Source organism: Balaenoptera physalus (genome assembly GCF_965194825.1).
Source record: "Balaenoptera physalus genome assembly, chromosome: 7".
In the NCBI taxonomy this organism is placed as follows: Eukaryota; Metazoa; Chordata; class Mammalia; order Artiodactyla; family Balaenopteridae; genus Balaenoptera; species Balaenoptera physalus.
The window spans coordinates 5,606,651-5,622,284 of NC_138886.1; the positions used below are offsets into that span (position 1 = coordinate 5,606,651).

General features: G+C 43.4%; 1 protein-coding gene and 1 pseudogene across 7 annotated transcripts in view; one reads left to right on the forward strand and one right to left on the reverse strand.

The window, feature by feature from the left end:
* Positions 1-15,634, reverse strand: part of ABL1 (ABL proto-oncogene 1, non-receptor tyrosine kinase) — a gene marked incomplete at its 5' end in the record, with an annotated part of 131,256 nt that overhangs the window by 32,744 nt on the left and 82,878 nt on the right. The window contains one exon of one of the 6 annotated variants that reach the window (XM_082468118.1): positions 8,725-9,322. The exons of the other annotated variants lie outside the window; for them this stretch is intronic. Within the exon in view, the coding sequence (XP_082324244.1) occupies positions 8,725-8,803 (79 nt within the window). Of the gene's footprint in view, positions 1-8,724; positions 9,323-15,634 lie in introns of those variants that run through there. 6 annotated transcript variants of the gene reach the window in all.
* LOC309663759 (S-adenosylmethionine decarboxylase proenzyme pseudogene) overlaps positions 10,280-15,634 on the forward strand; it is a 29,113-nt pseudogene continuing 23,758 nt past the window's right edge. Inside the window, exon 1 of the transcript XR_014268423.1 lies at positions 10,280-15,533. The product of XR_014268423.1 is annotated as an S-adenosylmethionine decarboxylase proenzyme pseudogene (transcript). The remainder of the gene's footprint in view (positions 15,534-15,634) is intronic.

Here is a 15,634-nt window from a genome sequence, read left to right on the forward strand (position 1 = left end):
TTCCTACCTTCCTGTTGGCGCTCGTGCCCAAGGTCACGGTTCCTTCTAGAGTCAGAACAGCCAGCTCTGTGGCGGTCATTACTGTCCACACTGGGGCTCTCGGGGACAGTTCAGTGTGGGGGAGGGGCGCGGGGGTGGGGCGTGTCGCGTGTGATAAACATTCCCTTTACTTTTGCTCACATTCAATTACTTAAACCCTGGTTGCTTTAGTCTTGTTTCCTTTGTGGGCCCTTCATTATTATGCTCTAGGTCAAGGAATCTCTGTAATTTAAAAATCTATAAAACAGATCCTTCAAAAAAGAAGGAAGCCTTCGTGTTTTATTTCATACTCGGTTCCAACTGATGAGATCATGCTCAGACTATTCTCAAGTCAGTTTATAACAGTCTAATACAACTTTTTATGATATGAGCTTAGAGGAAAAGTATTATTTCCCACAATTTGAACTCGATGAAAGCCATTTTATCTACATTCTACATGGCCCTTTATTTTGTAATTTACACCCTCACCCGGAGCAGTTAAAATTATTTTAAAAAAACAAGTTTAGCTGCATATAGCCTTGGCATTAAGTTCACACTCTGAACAAAATGTTCCCAGCACCCCAAAACACTGTGTCAGCTGCTGGGGAGCAGGGGTAGGGCAACGCGGTAACGATGCAAGGAATCATCACGGCCTCTGCTCCTTGTGGGAGAAACACAGTTCATGAAAATTCACACACCCTCAAAGCAGAAGTCTAATAGAAGATGGGCGCTCCCTGCGGATTAATTGATAAGGACACAGACACTGAGGGCCAGGAGTTGTGAGGGGGGCGAGCTCAGTAGGAAGGAGGTGGACCCTGAACGAGACCGTGCCTGGCAAGAGAAGCAGGATTAACACAGGGACCCAAGGCCAGCCTGACACATCAAGGCTACTAAGGGAGGGGTCTTCAATTGGGCTGTGTTGTGGACCCTCTGGTGATGCCCAGGGACTCTTTCTCAGAATACAGTTTGTAAATGCATCAAATACATATGGAGCACTGCAAAGGAAAACTCTATTGAGACAGTCCTCAAAATATCTTTAAAAAAGTTATTTGTGATACGGTGCTTCTTTATTAATGCATTAAATATATGCTCCTTTATTAACACCTTAAATAACAAGCTCTAGTAGTAGCTACTGTCATTTCAAAGTAGTAATGAGTGTAAGTAATAATTACAATTGTTACATGATTTGAAAATATCTGATTTCTACTGGTGGCAAAGTCACAAGTACTGCTAATATTACTGTGGTTTGTTACCTACATTCTTAAAAGAATAATATACTAATTTTCAGTTATGTTTAGTGAAATAAAGTTTTCATATTTTTCCATCCAAGGACACGGAGGCTCCGAATTCCATGCCAGACCCCGAGGGCCTTGCAGGTTCACAACTGCTACACTACAGATTTGGTTCACTAGAACCCCAGTCATCCGACAGGGAGAGAGGCCTAGAAAGGGGGCTGCAGTAAATTAGCGCAAAGCCCGCATTATTCAGTTTTCTTTTTAGATAAATGCAGTTTTATTACTTCCCACTTAGGGGCATTGTAGGTAATAAATTAAATGGGTTTCTTAGAGAAATCTCCTCTAAAAAATAAAAAGTTAAAAAATAAATTTATTTAAAGTAGCCCAAGGTCTAACTATGTCTGGGAATCTTTTTACCTTATAATGTTCCTAGCCAATTTTAGAAAACAGAATTCTCCATCCTAACCTCTGTCCCTATCAGCAGTCCAGATACACAGCGCTCCCTTCTGAAGATACACGGTCCCTGCCCCCCTCCCTCCACCAGAAAGCCAAAAAATAAAAGGAATTTTGTGTCACCTTCTAAGAACCTACTGTCAAAGAAGTCTACAGTTACTGAAAATGAAGTATAAAGACCAATATAAAATAAGACCCTGCCGTCTTCAAACAATTCTGAACCCCATCATTCACACCCCCTCCCTCTCCCTCTCATCCCAGTAAGTGCACACCCACAGTCTGGCCACTTTCCCTCCCAAACCTCTGATCAGTCCCGTACTTTCCATGTCCCACCACACCCTTGACTGGTTTCCCCCTTTGACCCCACCCCCTGCATTCCGCCTCCACGCTGCCACCAGAGCAGTCGTTTTAAAATGCAGATCTGACCAAGTCACTCTTCTGTTAAAACCCACTGAGATGGCTGCTGGCCAAGAGGCAGAACAGAAACCTTGGGGGGCAGCTCTGCCTGTCGACGCTCAGTCACATTTCTCAATACTAGCACTGTCACCTGTGGCAACAGAAGGAACAGTGCTATCATGTGCCTTGCAGGACAGCTGGCAGTCTGCCGATAGTGCAGGCGACACGGCGCCTAGCGACTAAAACGGGCCCTCAGAAAACGGCTGGGCTTGTTACTGCCACCACCTCTACAGGAGAAGTCCGCGCTCCAGAAGCGGCACCTTCCCCCCGACACCCACTCTTCACCCAGCCTCCCCAAATGCCTTGCAGTTTCCCTGTTGCTGCCTCAGCTGTGTGCACCTGGACAAGGGCCAGTCACTCCCCCTGGAATGCCTTCCCAGCCCACTCCGTATCCTGCGCCCTCACGCCCTCTAGGAAACCTCTGACGGGTCCTTCTGCCTCCCTACCGCCTCTCCTCCCGCTGATTACTTCCCCTTCACCTCATCTGGGGAGCACGTGGTGTCTGATAGGGACACAGTAAGGAATCTGTTCCCATGTCCCTTGCAGTACAGTAAGCCTGGGCTCCAGGGTGGACAAGCCTTGTGCAAATCTCAGCCCACCACGTCTTTAAGATATTAATTTCTGAGCCTCAGTTTCTCAACTGCACGATGGTTTCAACCTAGCTGGGCCGTCAGGAGGGGTCAACGAATACTGCACGCAGAGAATTTTTGCACGAATGCGGGAGTGGTACCTGGCACCAGGGCACTGCACTACAGGATAATTATTCCTTCTCTTGTTATTGTTACCACAATAATGTAAATTCCTTTGGGGCAGAGACCAAGCATTCTTATCAGAGTCTTCAGCACCTGCCTAATGCAATGCAGGACATACAGCACCGCTCAGTGTTTCTTAAAATGAACTCAACTGTACGAACACCCTTTACTTGTTTGTCTTTAGCAACAAGGTAAAAATATTAAGTCACGATTGAAGAGTGCACCTTAATTATCTGTTAACCTGAAATAAGAAAAGCAGAAATGACAGACAGTAAAGATGAAAAGCAAATGCAACCTGACCAGGAAAACTTTTATAAAGATCTAGGAAATATAGTAACTTTTTAATGGAATGTAAACCACGGCCAAGATCCTAAAACAAGGTGTAACAGGAAAGTACATTTCTCTGTGCTTTCAAAAGAAATAGGATTTGTTACAGTCTCCCAACAGGCAGACACCCAGTGAGATCCCGATGCCTCCACACACTTCTTGTCTGTGGGCGAAGAAAGGTTCCATGAATCCCTGTTACTGGCCCAGATGCAAACTGTCCACAGTGAGCCTGTGAGCCTAACCATAAAGGCATTTTTATTCTGTCACAGGCCATTTGCAACAGACTGAAAGCCTTCCCCTCTGCCTGCCAGGCCTGGGATGGTTTGAAAGCACTCATTTCACAATTCCTGTTCTCTTGTAAAGCATCATCAAGGCTCCTGGGCCAGTTTAGACCCGACTGACTTAAGTGAAGGGGCCGCCCAATGGCAGGCAAGTTCCCCAGAATGTCTCATTAGCCATTATTATTCCTATTGCTAATTGGAGTAAGTGAACATGACCCCCAAACAGGTATTTTGGCTCCAAAAAGCAACGGCTAATTCTACTCATGGCCCGCCTTTAAATTAAATGTTAAGGTATTCAACGTACAATGCTATTAGGTAAATCTGAGGACTGGTGAGACTGATAAGGGTTAGGTCTCCAAAGAGAATTTAAGAGTAATAAGGCTAAAGTTTACGCCACTGAACGTGAGTGAATAACAGCTAGTACCGAGTGCACTTGAGAGGGCAGGAAGTGGAAACAGAGGTGAAGTCACTCACCTGCTCTCCCTCCAGTTATCCATCCATCAGCCACCTGTCTGTCTATCAGTCTGTCGGTCTCACTCAGTCTCCAGCACTGCTCTCTCACGATCTGGCTCTTTTTCCTTCTCATCTCTGGATCTCTTCCCTGCCGCCCCCCATCCCCCCTCTGCCCCTGTCCCAGCCCCCACCCCTTCCTTCCTTCTTATCTTGACTTCTTGTCTTTGTCTCCCAGTCTGTTTGTATCTCTCCCTTCTGTCTGTCTTCTCAATCACCACCACCCAACATACAGTATAACAAAGTACCGAAGGTGTGGATTAAGAAAGAAGGATTTGAGGGCTTCCCTGGTGGCGCAGTGGTTAAGAATCCGCCTGCCAATGCAGGGGACACAGGTTCGAGCCCTGATCTGGGAAGATCCTACATGCCGCGGAGCAACTAAACCCGTGCGCCACAACTACTGAGCCTGTGCTCTAGAGCCCGCGAGACACAACTACTGAGGCCGCATGCCACAACTACTGAAGCCCGTGTGCCTAGAGCCCGTGCTCCTCAACAAGAGAAGCCACTGCAATGAGAAGCCCGCGCACCGCAACAAAGAGTAGCCCCCGCTCAACACAACTAGAGAAAGCCCACACGCTGCAATGAAGACCCAACGCAGCCAAAAAATAAATAAATTTATTAAAAAAAAAAAAGGGTCAGAGGAAGGGAAGATACTTTTCCTTAAAACCAAGGACAGGAAGTATTAATTATATGCATCAAAGCAAACTTGGAAACAAACTGTTTTCTTAACAACAAGAAAAACTATGGGTGGGTTTAGCTCTACTCTACCATCACACTTCAGCCATTAGAGAAATTGGCAATGCCAATATTTTAGACTGTGAGATATTTACTTAAAATAACAACAGCTAACATTTGCAAACATCTTGCTCTGTGCTGAACAATTTAAATGAAATCTCTCATGTGAATCTCCCAACTCAAGAAGGTAGGGACTACTATGAGCCTTATTTTAAAAATGAGAACACCAAGGCTCAGAGAGCAACATGCCCATGGTCACCGGCATCTGGGCCCACGCCGGCCTCTGAGCCCAGGCGGGCTGGCTCCAGAGCTGTGTGCTTCACGTGAGAATGGGACCTTGGCAATACCCTAGCCATAACACTGCCTTGACTTAAGGACATCTCAAAAGAACCTCACATCAGTATAAATACATACATTTAGCACTTCATTGGTCTCAACACTTTCCCTTGAATCATCTCCTAGATCCTCAAAACAATCCTTGAAGGTGGGCTGGACAGAATGTTTGTTCTCTCGGTCTTTAGAGGTAAGAAAACGGAAAAGCTGAGAGACGAAAACTGGGATCGCCTGACTCCAAATTCAAAAGTATTTCCAACCAAAGTGAACTGGGGCCCTTCTTCCTCCTCTTCTCTAGAAACCTCATAGCGTTGGTATGAGAATGAAGTGAGGATGTCTATGAAGTGCTTGGTGCCAAAGAACTGTCACATCATAAATGCTCAACAACTTCAACGTAACCCCAAATGAAAAAAGGACTGACTGGCTTTCTATTTGGTTACAGAAAGAGCTTCAGATTTTCTTTGTTACTAAACAAGGGAAGTATTTGATGACCTCAGAAGAGAGTATTTAGAAAGAGAGAATAAGCTCCTCTGAGGCATAAGTTCTAAAAGTGTATCTGTGTGGCCGGCACCACATAAAGCATTCACCAGAAAGTTAACTGCTGAAAAGAAGCGTTTAAAAGTGGGCCCTTAAAATAAATTTTGAAAGTTCAAGAAGAGTTCACTTCACAGACATTAGTTTTTGATCCCACAGTACAGAACTAACATGTCCATGTACAACATTCATGCACAATGTATGCAAATACAAATACATGAACAAAGAAAAGTAAAGTGGAAAAAAAAAGAATTCAATTGGCTAATGTTCATGTTTTCTTTCACACCTCTAGAAGAGGGAAGAAATAATCAGAAAATTCAGTGCTTGAAGTAAACCTAAGATTGTAAAGCAAAATGTGGTCATGGTGAATAGTTACCGCTATAAACATACACTTTCACAAAGTTGGAGCACAAAATTTAAATGCTATAAATACTTATATATGCATAAAATGTTTCTAGAAGGACACATAAGAAACTCAAGTGAGGCTTCTGGGTAGGGAAACTGGATAAAGGACAGAATTTTCTTTTCACTCTCCTATTTAAAATTTTTTATGATGTACAGCTATTTTAATATACATCTACTGCTAAAGGTAATCATTTTTATCAGTATTAGGCTTCTAAAAGAGAAAAAAAAGAATATCCTTGTTTCAGGCTTTAGAGTGTTTCTGAAGATACCATTTTAACATCCACAGAGAGCTACAAAGGAGATAAACAATCACAGCTGGTAAAGCATATACTGGCTAAAACTGGGCTCTCTGGAGCCAGACAGCAAGGGTTCAAATCCCAGCACCACCATTTGCTAGCTCTGTGACCTTAGACAAGTTTCCTAACTTTCAGATGCCTCGGCTTTCTCATCTATAAAATGGAAGCAACCAAAGGGCCATCATGAAAAATAAGCAAATTAAATCACATAGAATGCTGAAACAGTGCTTGGAACACAGTAAACATTTAATAATTGTTGCTTTGACAGCTAGGCCCAAGTAGCAATAGATGCATGATCAAGTTGCATTTATGGCTGAACTTTCTCTGATAGAATGGAAAACTTGACCATATTCAATTTTCTCCGTGACTCGGGATGCCTGGGTCCCTAGTGCATGTCAATTAAACACTGACTGATTGATTGAGGATGTCAGTAAAAGCAAAAAGCCTGGATTACTTATCCAGATGTTGGCAAGTGTTTTTCCCAAGCGACTAATAGCACATGCAGTCTTTGAGAAACAATCACTGAGGTTTGTTAAATTCTCTCAACTACAAAACAGTAATTCCTTTACTTTCTCCGATTAACCATAACAATGAAAGAAGGAAAACTCAGTCACAAAAAAGAATTCCTAGAGTGATACCTTCCTAGATGAAGCCTTAATGCAAGGCAGTCTGCTGTAATCAGAACTTTTATTTTTTTTGAGACTTGACAGTCAACAGTATTTCAAGACATGCTGGAACAAGACTTATTAGATTTTGCCTCCCCTCCCCCAAAACAATAATTAAACCAGCCAGGTAAGAACTAAATCCCCTGTTTACTCCCAGGAAAACAAGACAATGTCACAGCATTGCTTTGACCTAACCTTTCTTCCAGCTCTGCAGTTAACAAAAGCCCATTCATCTACTCTGCCTTAAGTATCCATCTGCAAAATGGAGATGGTAATGCCTAACACTAACTCGTTACAGATGTAAATGAGAATGTGTCCAGAATTTTGAGCAACTTGGAAAGTAAGCAACATATTAACTGAAGATGATTTTGGCTGCTCAGATGCCAACTTTTAGGGACAAATCAACCATCTTCCCCTCTAAATGCTAGATTTTGTGAGCCCACTCCATCTGGACGCATCTTCTCCAAGGGACTAACCTTGGGCTAACAATATACACATCTCATGGCAAGAGGGGCCAACGGGTTTCACCTGTATCACTGGTGTTTATGGTTTGAGCTGTACATGTATGTGACATCAGGCAGACCCTCAAGTCAAAAAGTTGGAAAGAAAAGAAAAATAGGTTAGACGATTAACAAGGCCTCCGTTTATTTCGCCTTCATTTTAAAAAGAAAAACATTACAACTTCATGGCACTACAGCAGCAGAAATTCTACTTGTTCTAAAATGAGCTTTACATTTCTATTCCTATTTCAAGTCCTAAATGAAAATGACAAACAAATGCAAGCAGGATTACATCTCTGAAGTACAATTAGCCTTTCTGCTGAAAGCAAGCAGTCTGGGATGACCAGTCCCCAAATCAGATAAATTTCAGATTCATCCTGAAGCTACAAAATGAGGGCCACTCATCATACTCAATTGGCTTTTTTTTTTTTTTTTCAGTTGTCACCTTACTAAGACAGAAAACAAAGACAAATAAACAGGAAAGAAAAAAAAAGGGATTAGAGAAGAAAAGATAGTAGAATGGAAGGAAAGAGGGCCAAAGTGAACCGCTCCGGGCTCTGAGGCTTTATCGAAGGAACTTCACAGGAGGTTACCCTCTTCCCTCCCAAGTGCCCTGGACTCATTCAAAATGCCTTCTTAAAATACGGTGTAACTTTTCTTTTCACCCGCAAAAGTGAGAGAATTCCTATGACCTCGTCGTGGTCCGTAGATAAGGCGTGGGGGGGTGGGGGAGCAGAAAGATCACTTGAAATTCTGTATCCATAAATGGTAGAGCCGTGTTCTCTTTGTACACGAGACTTAATGAAAATCATATGTTTCACAAACACGGGTTGACCTTTTTGACACATAATTCCCAATTAACGGTGGAAATTCCACAACGTGGGCTCACAAGGCCGTTCAGGCCTATAGAGTTCGCTTTCCCCAACTTTCGGGCAGAGCCCCGCAGCCCGGGGCCCGCGACTTCGCCCTCCCGACGTGGGTTCTCCCAGGGTGAGCGCGCGGGGGCCGGAGCCCCGCACCCTCCCGGCTCACGGCAGCGCCCAGGGGCGGGCGAGGGAAAGAAAAAGAAAGAGAAAGCGGGAGAAAGAGGGAGAGGGCGAGAAAGGGAGAGGGAGGGAGAGGAAGAGGAGGGAGCGCGCGCGGGCGGGCGGGCGAGGCCTAGGAAGGCCCGGCGGCGGACACGCGGCCGCCTAGACCCAGTCCCGGCGCCGGCCCCGCGCTTACCTTCCAGGTAACAGCTGGAGGAGGACGAGAGCCCCTTCTTGGATTTGCAGCCCACCAACTTCAAGCAAATTTCCAACATTTTCGCGTGCCGGCGGCGTCGAGGCCGGCGCCCTAGGCTGGCTCCGCGGCGCGGCTCAAGCCCGGCTCTCCCGGCTGGCCCCGCCTGCCCTCCCGGGCCCCCGCGGCCCCGCCATGCCGCCTCCCCGCCGCCCCGCGCGCCCGCCCGTGGCCGCGGCCGCGTCTCGGTCTCCGCTCCGGACTCGCCTGTTAACAAAGGGCCAGGAGCCCGGCCCGCGAGGCCCGCCCCCGCCGCCTTAACCCTCTCCGCGCCGCGCCCGGACCCAGAGCTTCCCGGCGTTCTCAGGGCCCAGCCCGGCCCTGGGCCGTTACCGCGGTCCGAAACCGAGGCCCCGCCAATTTCTAGGTTAAGGAAAGAGGGGGTGGTTATTTTAAGCGCGGCATTCACGGGTTCTCAACGTTGGGAAGTGCGGTCCTAACACCCCAAGAAAGACACCGACAGCTAGGGCAGTTGGGGAGGGCAGGCCTGCATCTCTGTGGCAGGAGATGCCCCCAACCTGCACCACTTAAGGCCAAGTGAGTTCCACTGGGCGCGGTGCCCTGGCGAACCCTATGTCCCTAGACTGTTGGTGAATAATGCAGATTCCTCTGGAATTATCAATTCTGGTCTCATTTATACTCAGTGAGCTTACTGTGATTCAGGCTAACTCAATAGGCGTCTGAGGAATGAATAATCAGAGAGCTGCAACCCACATTACAACTACACAAGTTTGCAACACATTTGTCAAATCATACATCCAGACTAGGAGACAAAAGAGATGGGCGAGTTCAAATTCAAACATAACTTCTGATAATTTGTAAAGGGAGCTTAGTCTCCACAATGAGAACTCATCAGGGTCATGGCCTGTGTCCCTTCTTTAAGAAGCCTCATTTTCTTCAACAGAGAACTCTTCCCCTTGTTTGGTGTGTGCCATGGGGGCCATTGTTTAAAACCCATTTCATTGCTGTACTTGGCTCAAATCCTTTTATGACTAATGATAAGACAATATCATAACATATAACAACATAATAAATAACAATAATCACAATAATGTGTTCCTTGGCACAAAACCGGAAATCCAGATCAGTGGGAAACCATATGGAATCCAATCATATCAAATAATTTAATAAAAATCAGATAGGGACTTCCCTGGTGGCGCAGTGGTTAAGAATCCACCTGCCAATGCAGGGGACATAGGTTCAAGCCCCGGTCCAGGAAGATCCCACATGCCACGGAGCAACTAAGCCTGTGCACCACAACTACTGAAGCCTGCACACCTAGAGCCCGTGCTCTGCAACAAGAGAAGCCCGTGCACCTCAACGAAGAGTAGCCCCCGCTCACCGCAACTAGAGAAAGCCCGCTTGCAGCAACGAAGACCCAATGCAGCCGAAAATAAATAAATAAAGTCAGATAAATTTCAGTAACTATAGGAAAGTGAAGTTATCTAAATAGTGTTAGATAACTAAATTGCAATAGGGAGAAAAATTAAGTTAGTACACATCTTAGAGCACATGAATACTAAGAGCTGACATGTATTGAGATCTTACTATGAGTCAGACTCTTGTGAGAAGCACCCTCTGTTCATTACCACATTGCATTTGCACAACTATCCTGTGAGGAAAACAGAATTATTATCTGATTCTTCAGGTAAAAATCTGAAGTTTAGAGAAGTCAAGCACCTCGCCCAAAGTCCTATGGCTGGAAACAGGCAGAGCTGGACTCAACCCAGGTCTACCTAGCTCCAAGGATCAAGCTCCTAACCAGTGGATTATGCAGCCCCTTCCCACCAAGAATAAATTCCAAGTAAATTAAAGCTTTGGATATCTATATCTTTGGTTAAATAACTAAGGTTGTCATATGTTTCAGAAGCAGCCTTGGTCAAGAGACCCCAGCTACGGTGATCAGCTCCAGAGGCAAAGCTGGACTCGTTCGTGGTCTAGCCTAACCTGCAGTGACAAAAACCTGGGTATCTTCAGTACACCAGGAATGGCTAAGTAACAAGATCTTCACTCAGGTCTGCCAAAACTAGTACCCGACAGTTCAGGATTGGACTGGATGTGACTAGTGTATATCACAGGGTTTCGCAGCCAAGGTGTCATTAACTTTTCAAAGATGTCCTGTCAGTTTCTGATTCATGTACAAAATGTGTTTCTACTGCAAGTAAGGGACCTATGGTTTGTGTTGTAGTACCAGGTCAGGCCTCATGAGCACCTAAGAAGACACAGCAGTTCCCATCGCCTGGAGACACAGGGCTACAGGGCCACCAGGTGACAAGTGACTGTGGATGCTGTCTAGATTCTGGGAGCCACTATCATTTCTGCTAGAGAGCCTGTTTGTAATGATAGCCAACTTGTTTAGTGTTACTTGAAACTTTCAACCTCCAGTGTAATGCCAAAAATGAAATCCCAAAGGGTGCCACCATTACAAATAAGCTGAAAACTACTGTGTTGGTGCCATTTTAGAAAGTTAAAGGTCTTTGGACCAGACTATAATAAAGTCTGTCATTATATAGCATTTAAGATTTAATGGGCTATATTCAAGTAGGCACCTTAATGCAAAGGATTATATGTTAATGGACATTTTTGCAATTCTAACCATATCCTCGAATTCTATCAATTAATACAGGCCCAGGTATTTGTTTGCATGTGCTATACTTTATATTAGGATGTAAGTTTATTTTAAAAAGCTAATGACTGTTACTAATATTCTGCTCTTGAGTCTAAAATAACCATATCCCTTTGGGGACTTCCCTGGTGGTCCAATGGGTAAGACTCCACGCTGCCAATGCAAGGGGGCCCAGGTTTGATCCCTGGTCGGGGAACTAGATCCCGCATGCATGCCGCAACTAAGAAGTCCGCATGCTGCAACTAAGAGAAACCCTCATGCCACAACTAAGAAGTCCACATGCTGCAACTAAAAAGATGCCGCATGCCGCAGTGAAGGTCAGGCGCAGCCTAAATAAATGAATAAATAATAAAATAAAATAAAATGACTTTATCCCTTTAAAAACTCTGAAAATGAGTAATGCTTATAAACCGTGTCCAAATCTTTTAAAACTTAAGTTATAAAACCATACATCAACAGGTCTGGCAAAACACTCTGAATTAGCACCAACGAATATTGAAAACATCGTCAAGCTGCACACCACCAAATTAAACCAGTACTATTCTTTCCAGATCTGGCTTTTGATGCTCTTTGAAGCTTATTCACAAGATACAAAAAACATTCTGTTACAAGCAAATAAGAGAGCTTCAATCTCCTTACTAGAATGAAGAAAGGCCTGAGAAGGATTCCCTCTAAGCAACCTTAAACCTAAAAGCCATTAACTTAAAGAAGAAAAAAAAAAAAGGAAAACAAACAAAGAAATTAAAAAGACTGTGAACTAACGTGTTTGCTACATTACATTCAGTTTGGGAAAGGAATAAACTTTTAATATGTGCCAGGCACAAGCCTCCCAAAAACCCTACGAATTTTGTGTAGCTTCATTTCACAGGTAAGGAAACAGGGGGGTAAGCAGGGACCGGGACAGCTAAGTATTCTGTCCAGGTTCACACACCTAGAAGTAGTAAGGGCTAAAGCCCTTGAACTTTCCAAAATGGACATAATTTGCAATTTAAGTGAAAGGTGGGTAACTGTAGCAAAGCCAGAGGATGAAATAAAAATCATAAACTATTGAAAAATATGTCTTAAAACAATTCAGGGAATTAGAACTATTGATATTTAAGAATATTTTAAAATACATTAAGAATATTAAGAAAGAAAGAATAAAGGTTCTTAATTACATTAAAGTATGTGATCTGAGCTGTGTGTTTCTAAAAGTACAGTCCATGGACAACCTATTTTGAATCGCCTGGGGTGCTTCCTTAAAATGCAGACTCTTGATCTCCATTCTAGACCTACACAATCAGAATATATGGAGCGGGCTGTATCTTAACATGTTCCCCAGATGATCTGTGTGCATATTTAAGTTTAGACATTTTTAAAATTATATTTATTTATTTATTTTCTTTCTTTCTTCTTTTTGGCTGCATTGGGTCTTAGTTGTTGCACGCGGGCTCTCTTGCTAAGGCGCACAAGCTCAGTAGTTGTGGCGCGCGGGCTCAGTTACCCCGCGGCATGTGGGATCTTAGTTCCCCAACCAGGGATCGAACCCACGTCCCCTTCATTGGAAGGCGGATTCTTTACCACTGGACCACAGGGAAGTCCCCATACTTAAGTTTAAAAACCACTGTTTTGGAAGTGGGAAGAGCTGCTTCTTATTTTCCCTGGGAATAGGACAAACAGGGATGGATATTTCTAAAATTTATTCATTTGAAAGCAATCTTTGAGTTAAAGAAATTGTATAACTCTAAACAAGTTACCAAAAGAGAACTCTTCTCTGAAAATTTTGGATACAGATTGAATTTTTTTAAAGTTTGGAGTTCAGTCCTATTTTTTTAAAAGCAGGGTGGGCGGGTGGACAAGGGCCCACCACAGAAGTTGGTCAAGGGGAGAAAGCAGGACACAGATGCAGGATGCGGAAGCTCTACCTGGGAGCAGCCGGATGGGGGTGGGAGTTTAAGGCAGACAGATGAATCTGACATGGTGCCTGGTTTGGGGCCCCCAGGACCAGATGGGCCCAGATCTGACTGATCCCTTCACTGTTTCCAGCCCAGTTAATAACTTTAGGAGGAAAGAGCAAAGATCTTGAGGTATGTGTATGCTATTTCACATGCCAACAAAGCCCACATCCTCTGATTCTGCAGACACTGTCCAGTGAGAGACTGCCAGGCTCCCCAGTGATGTGGGCCCAACCCACTGGAGAATGCAGCTTAGAATATCACATCAATCATACCCACTTTTGCCCCTGTAAAGGGCATACATGCAACCCTTTAAGTATCATACATTTTCAGTGAGATAACACTGTTCATTGGTCAAGTGTCAGAAAGGTCCAGGGACTCTGGTATGGGGAAACCAGGTGAGAGGGGGAGGCAACACAGTGGAGACTGAATGAGGTATGACATCTCGCAAACTTATTCTCAGTCTCAGACTTGCCACTCATTGTGACAGCTTGGGCAAGTGACAATTTTCTAGTCTGTAAAATTGGGGGATGGTCTTAAGAGTAGCTCTCTCACTGGGTTATGAAGATTGGAAATAATGTATGGAAAGTGCCCAATGCAGAGAAGGTGCTCAATAAACAATAACTATTGTTATTTCCAAAAGAGGCCTCTTACTGTATCAGGTGATGGTCTGTTTTCCTGCCTAAGTCTTACTGCCACTAAGTCAAGAGCTAAAATTAACAAATGTGATATGTGCAAATGATTCCAGAAAGCACAGTCTGAGGGAGTGAAAGCAGTCTGGAGGTTTTCCAAGGGACAAGGAAATCAACTTATTTTATTAAGGGAAAGAAACACTAGCTATGGGGTAGGAGTAGCAACCAAGGTTCAAATGTCACACAGAGTCCTATCTTTAATCCTAAAGCCAAAGTTTTACAACCACAGCTTTGTGGCAAAACACAAACTCCACACCCCACATCTTTAGTGCGGGCCTATTTCAGGCCCAGAACTTGATGTGCAGGCCACACATAGGACTGTCTTTCATATAACACTGCTTGTTTTGTTAGTCCCTTTGGTATTTACAGAGCTACAATTCTCAATGGGGGTGCCAAATCTAAACTGCTTTAGGGTAATTACATCCACTTTCTAGAAAATCCCATTTTAGTAAGATTTTACTATATTTTTTATAATCAACAAGTCAAACATAATGATTAAACAATTTTTCTCTGGGAAGAAACTAATATTGTTGGTATGCCCTAAATATTTTTTATTATTTTTTTCTTAATCAAAGTAATATATCAATACGTACATTGTTAAGAATCAAATAGTACTAAAAGTCTTATAATAAAATCAGTAGTCCCCTGACTCCACCCCTTTGTCTGTTTCCCCAGAGGCAGCCTTCTTCAGATTTTTAGTATCCTCATATTGTTGTTTCTGGATTCCTCAGCTTTCCACATTATATATTAACTTGTTATAGTAGTATTATACTATCACCATCTCCAACCTCCCATAACAATAAAATCACAATTTTTGGTTAAATCATTGGTCAGTGTTGACATTATTATGATGATATAAATATTGTTCATTGCTCCGCCAATAATATACTATGAATGTTTCCTTTATTATATAACTTTATCATGGAGATATTAATTGCCTTGATTTTTTTCATTTAATTAGTCTTCTCTATGCCTATTACTGTTTTTTCCCCAAACATTTCAAGTATCTGCCAAACACCTAGTAGAATTTTTTCCAAATACTAAGACACTTAAAATATCCTCAGTTCTGTGTATTGACTTATCCTCATCTTGCTGGAATTCATCATCCAGTAGATTCCTGGGGGGTTAGGGGAGGGGCATGTCTAAAAAAATGCCTTTCCATTCCACTCAGTTTGGCTGGGTATAGAATTCTAGGTTGAAAATCATTTTCCCCACTTAATTTTGAAGGCATTTCTCCACTGTCTTCTAGTTTTCAGTATTGTTGTTTAGAAGTGCAATTCCACTCTGACTCCTGATCCTTTATATATCACCTGCTTTTCTCTTTGGAAGCTTTTAGGATCTTCTAATATTCTTGGTGTTCTGAAATTTTACAATGATATGGCTTGGACTCAATATATATATATGCTGTGTACTCAGGGAGCCAATGCAATTCAAAGATTTGTCATTTAACTCCAGAAAATACTCACTTCACTAAGCTCTGGAATTTTTCTGATATTTATTGTCTCCTAAATTCTCCTCCATTTTCTCTCTTTCTGGAATTCCTACCAGATGTATACTGAAGCCCTGGGATTGAGCTTCTAATCTTCTTATCTGTTCTCTTT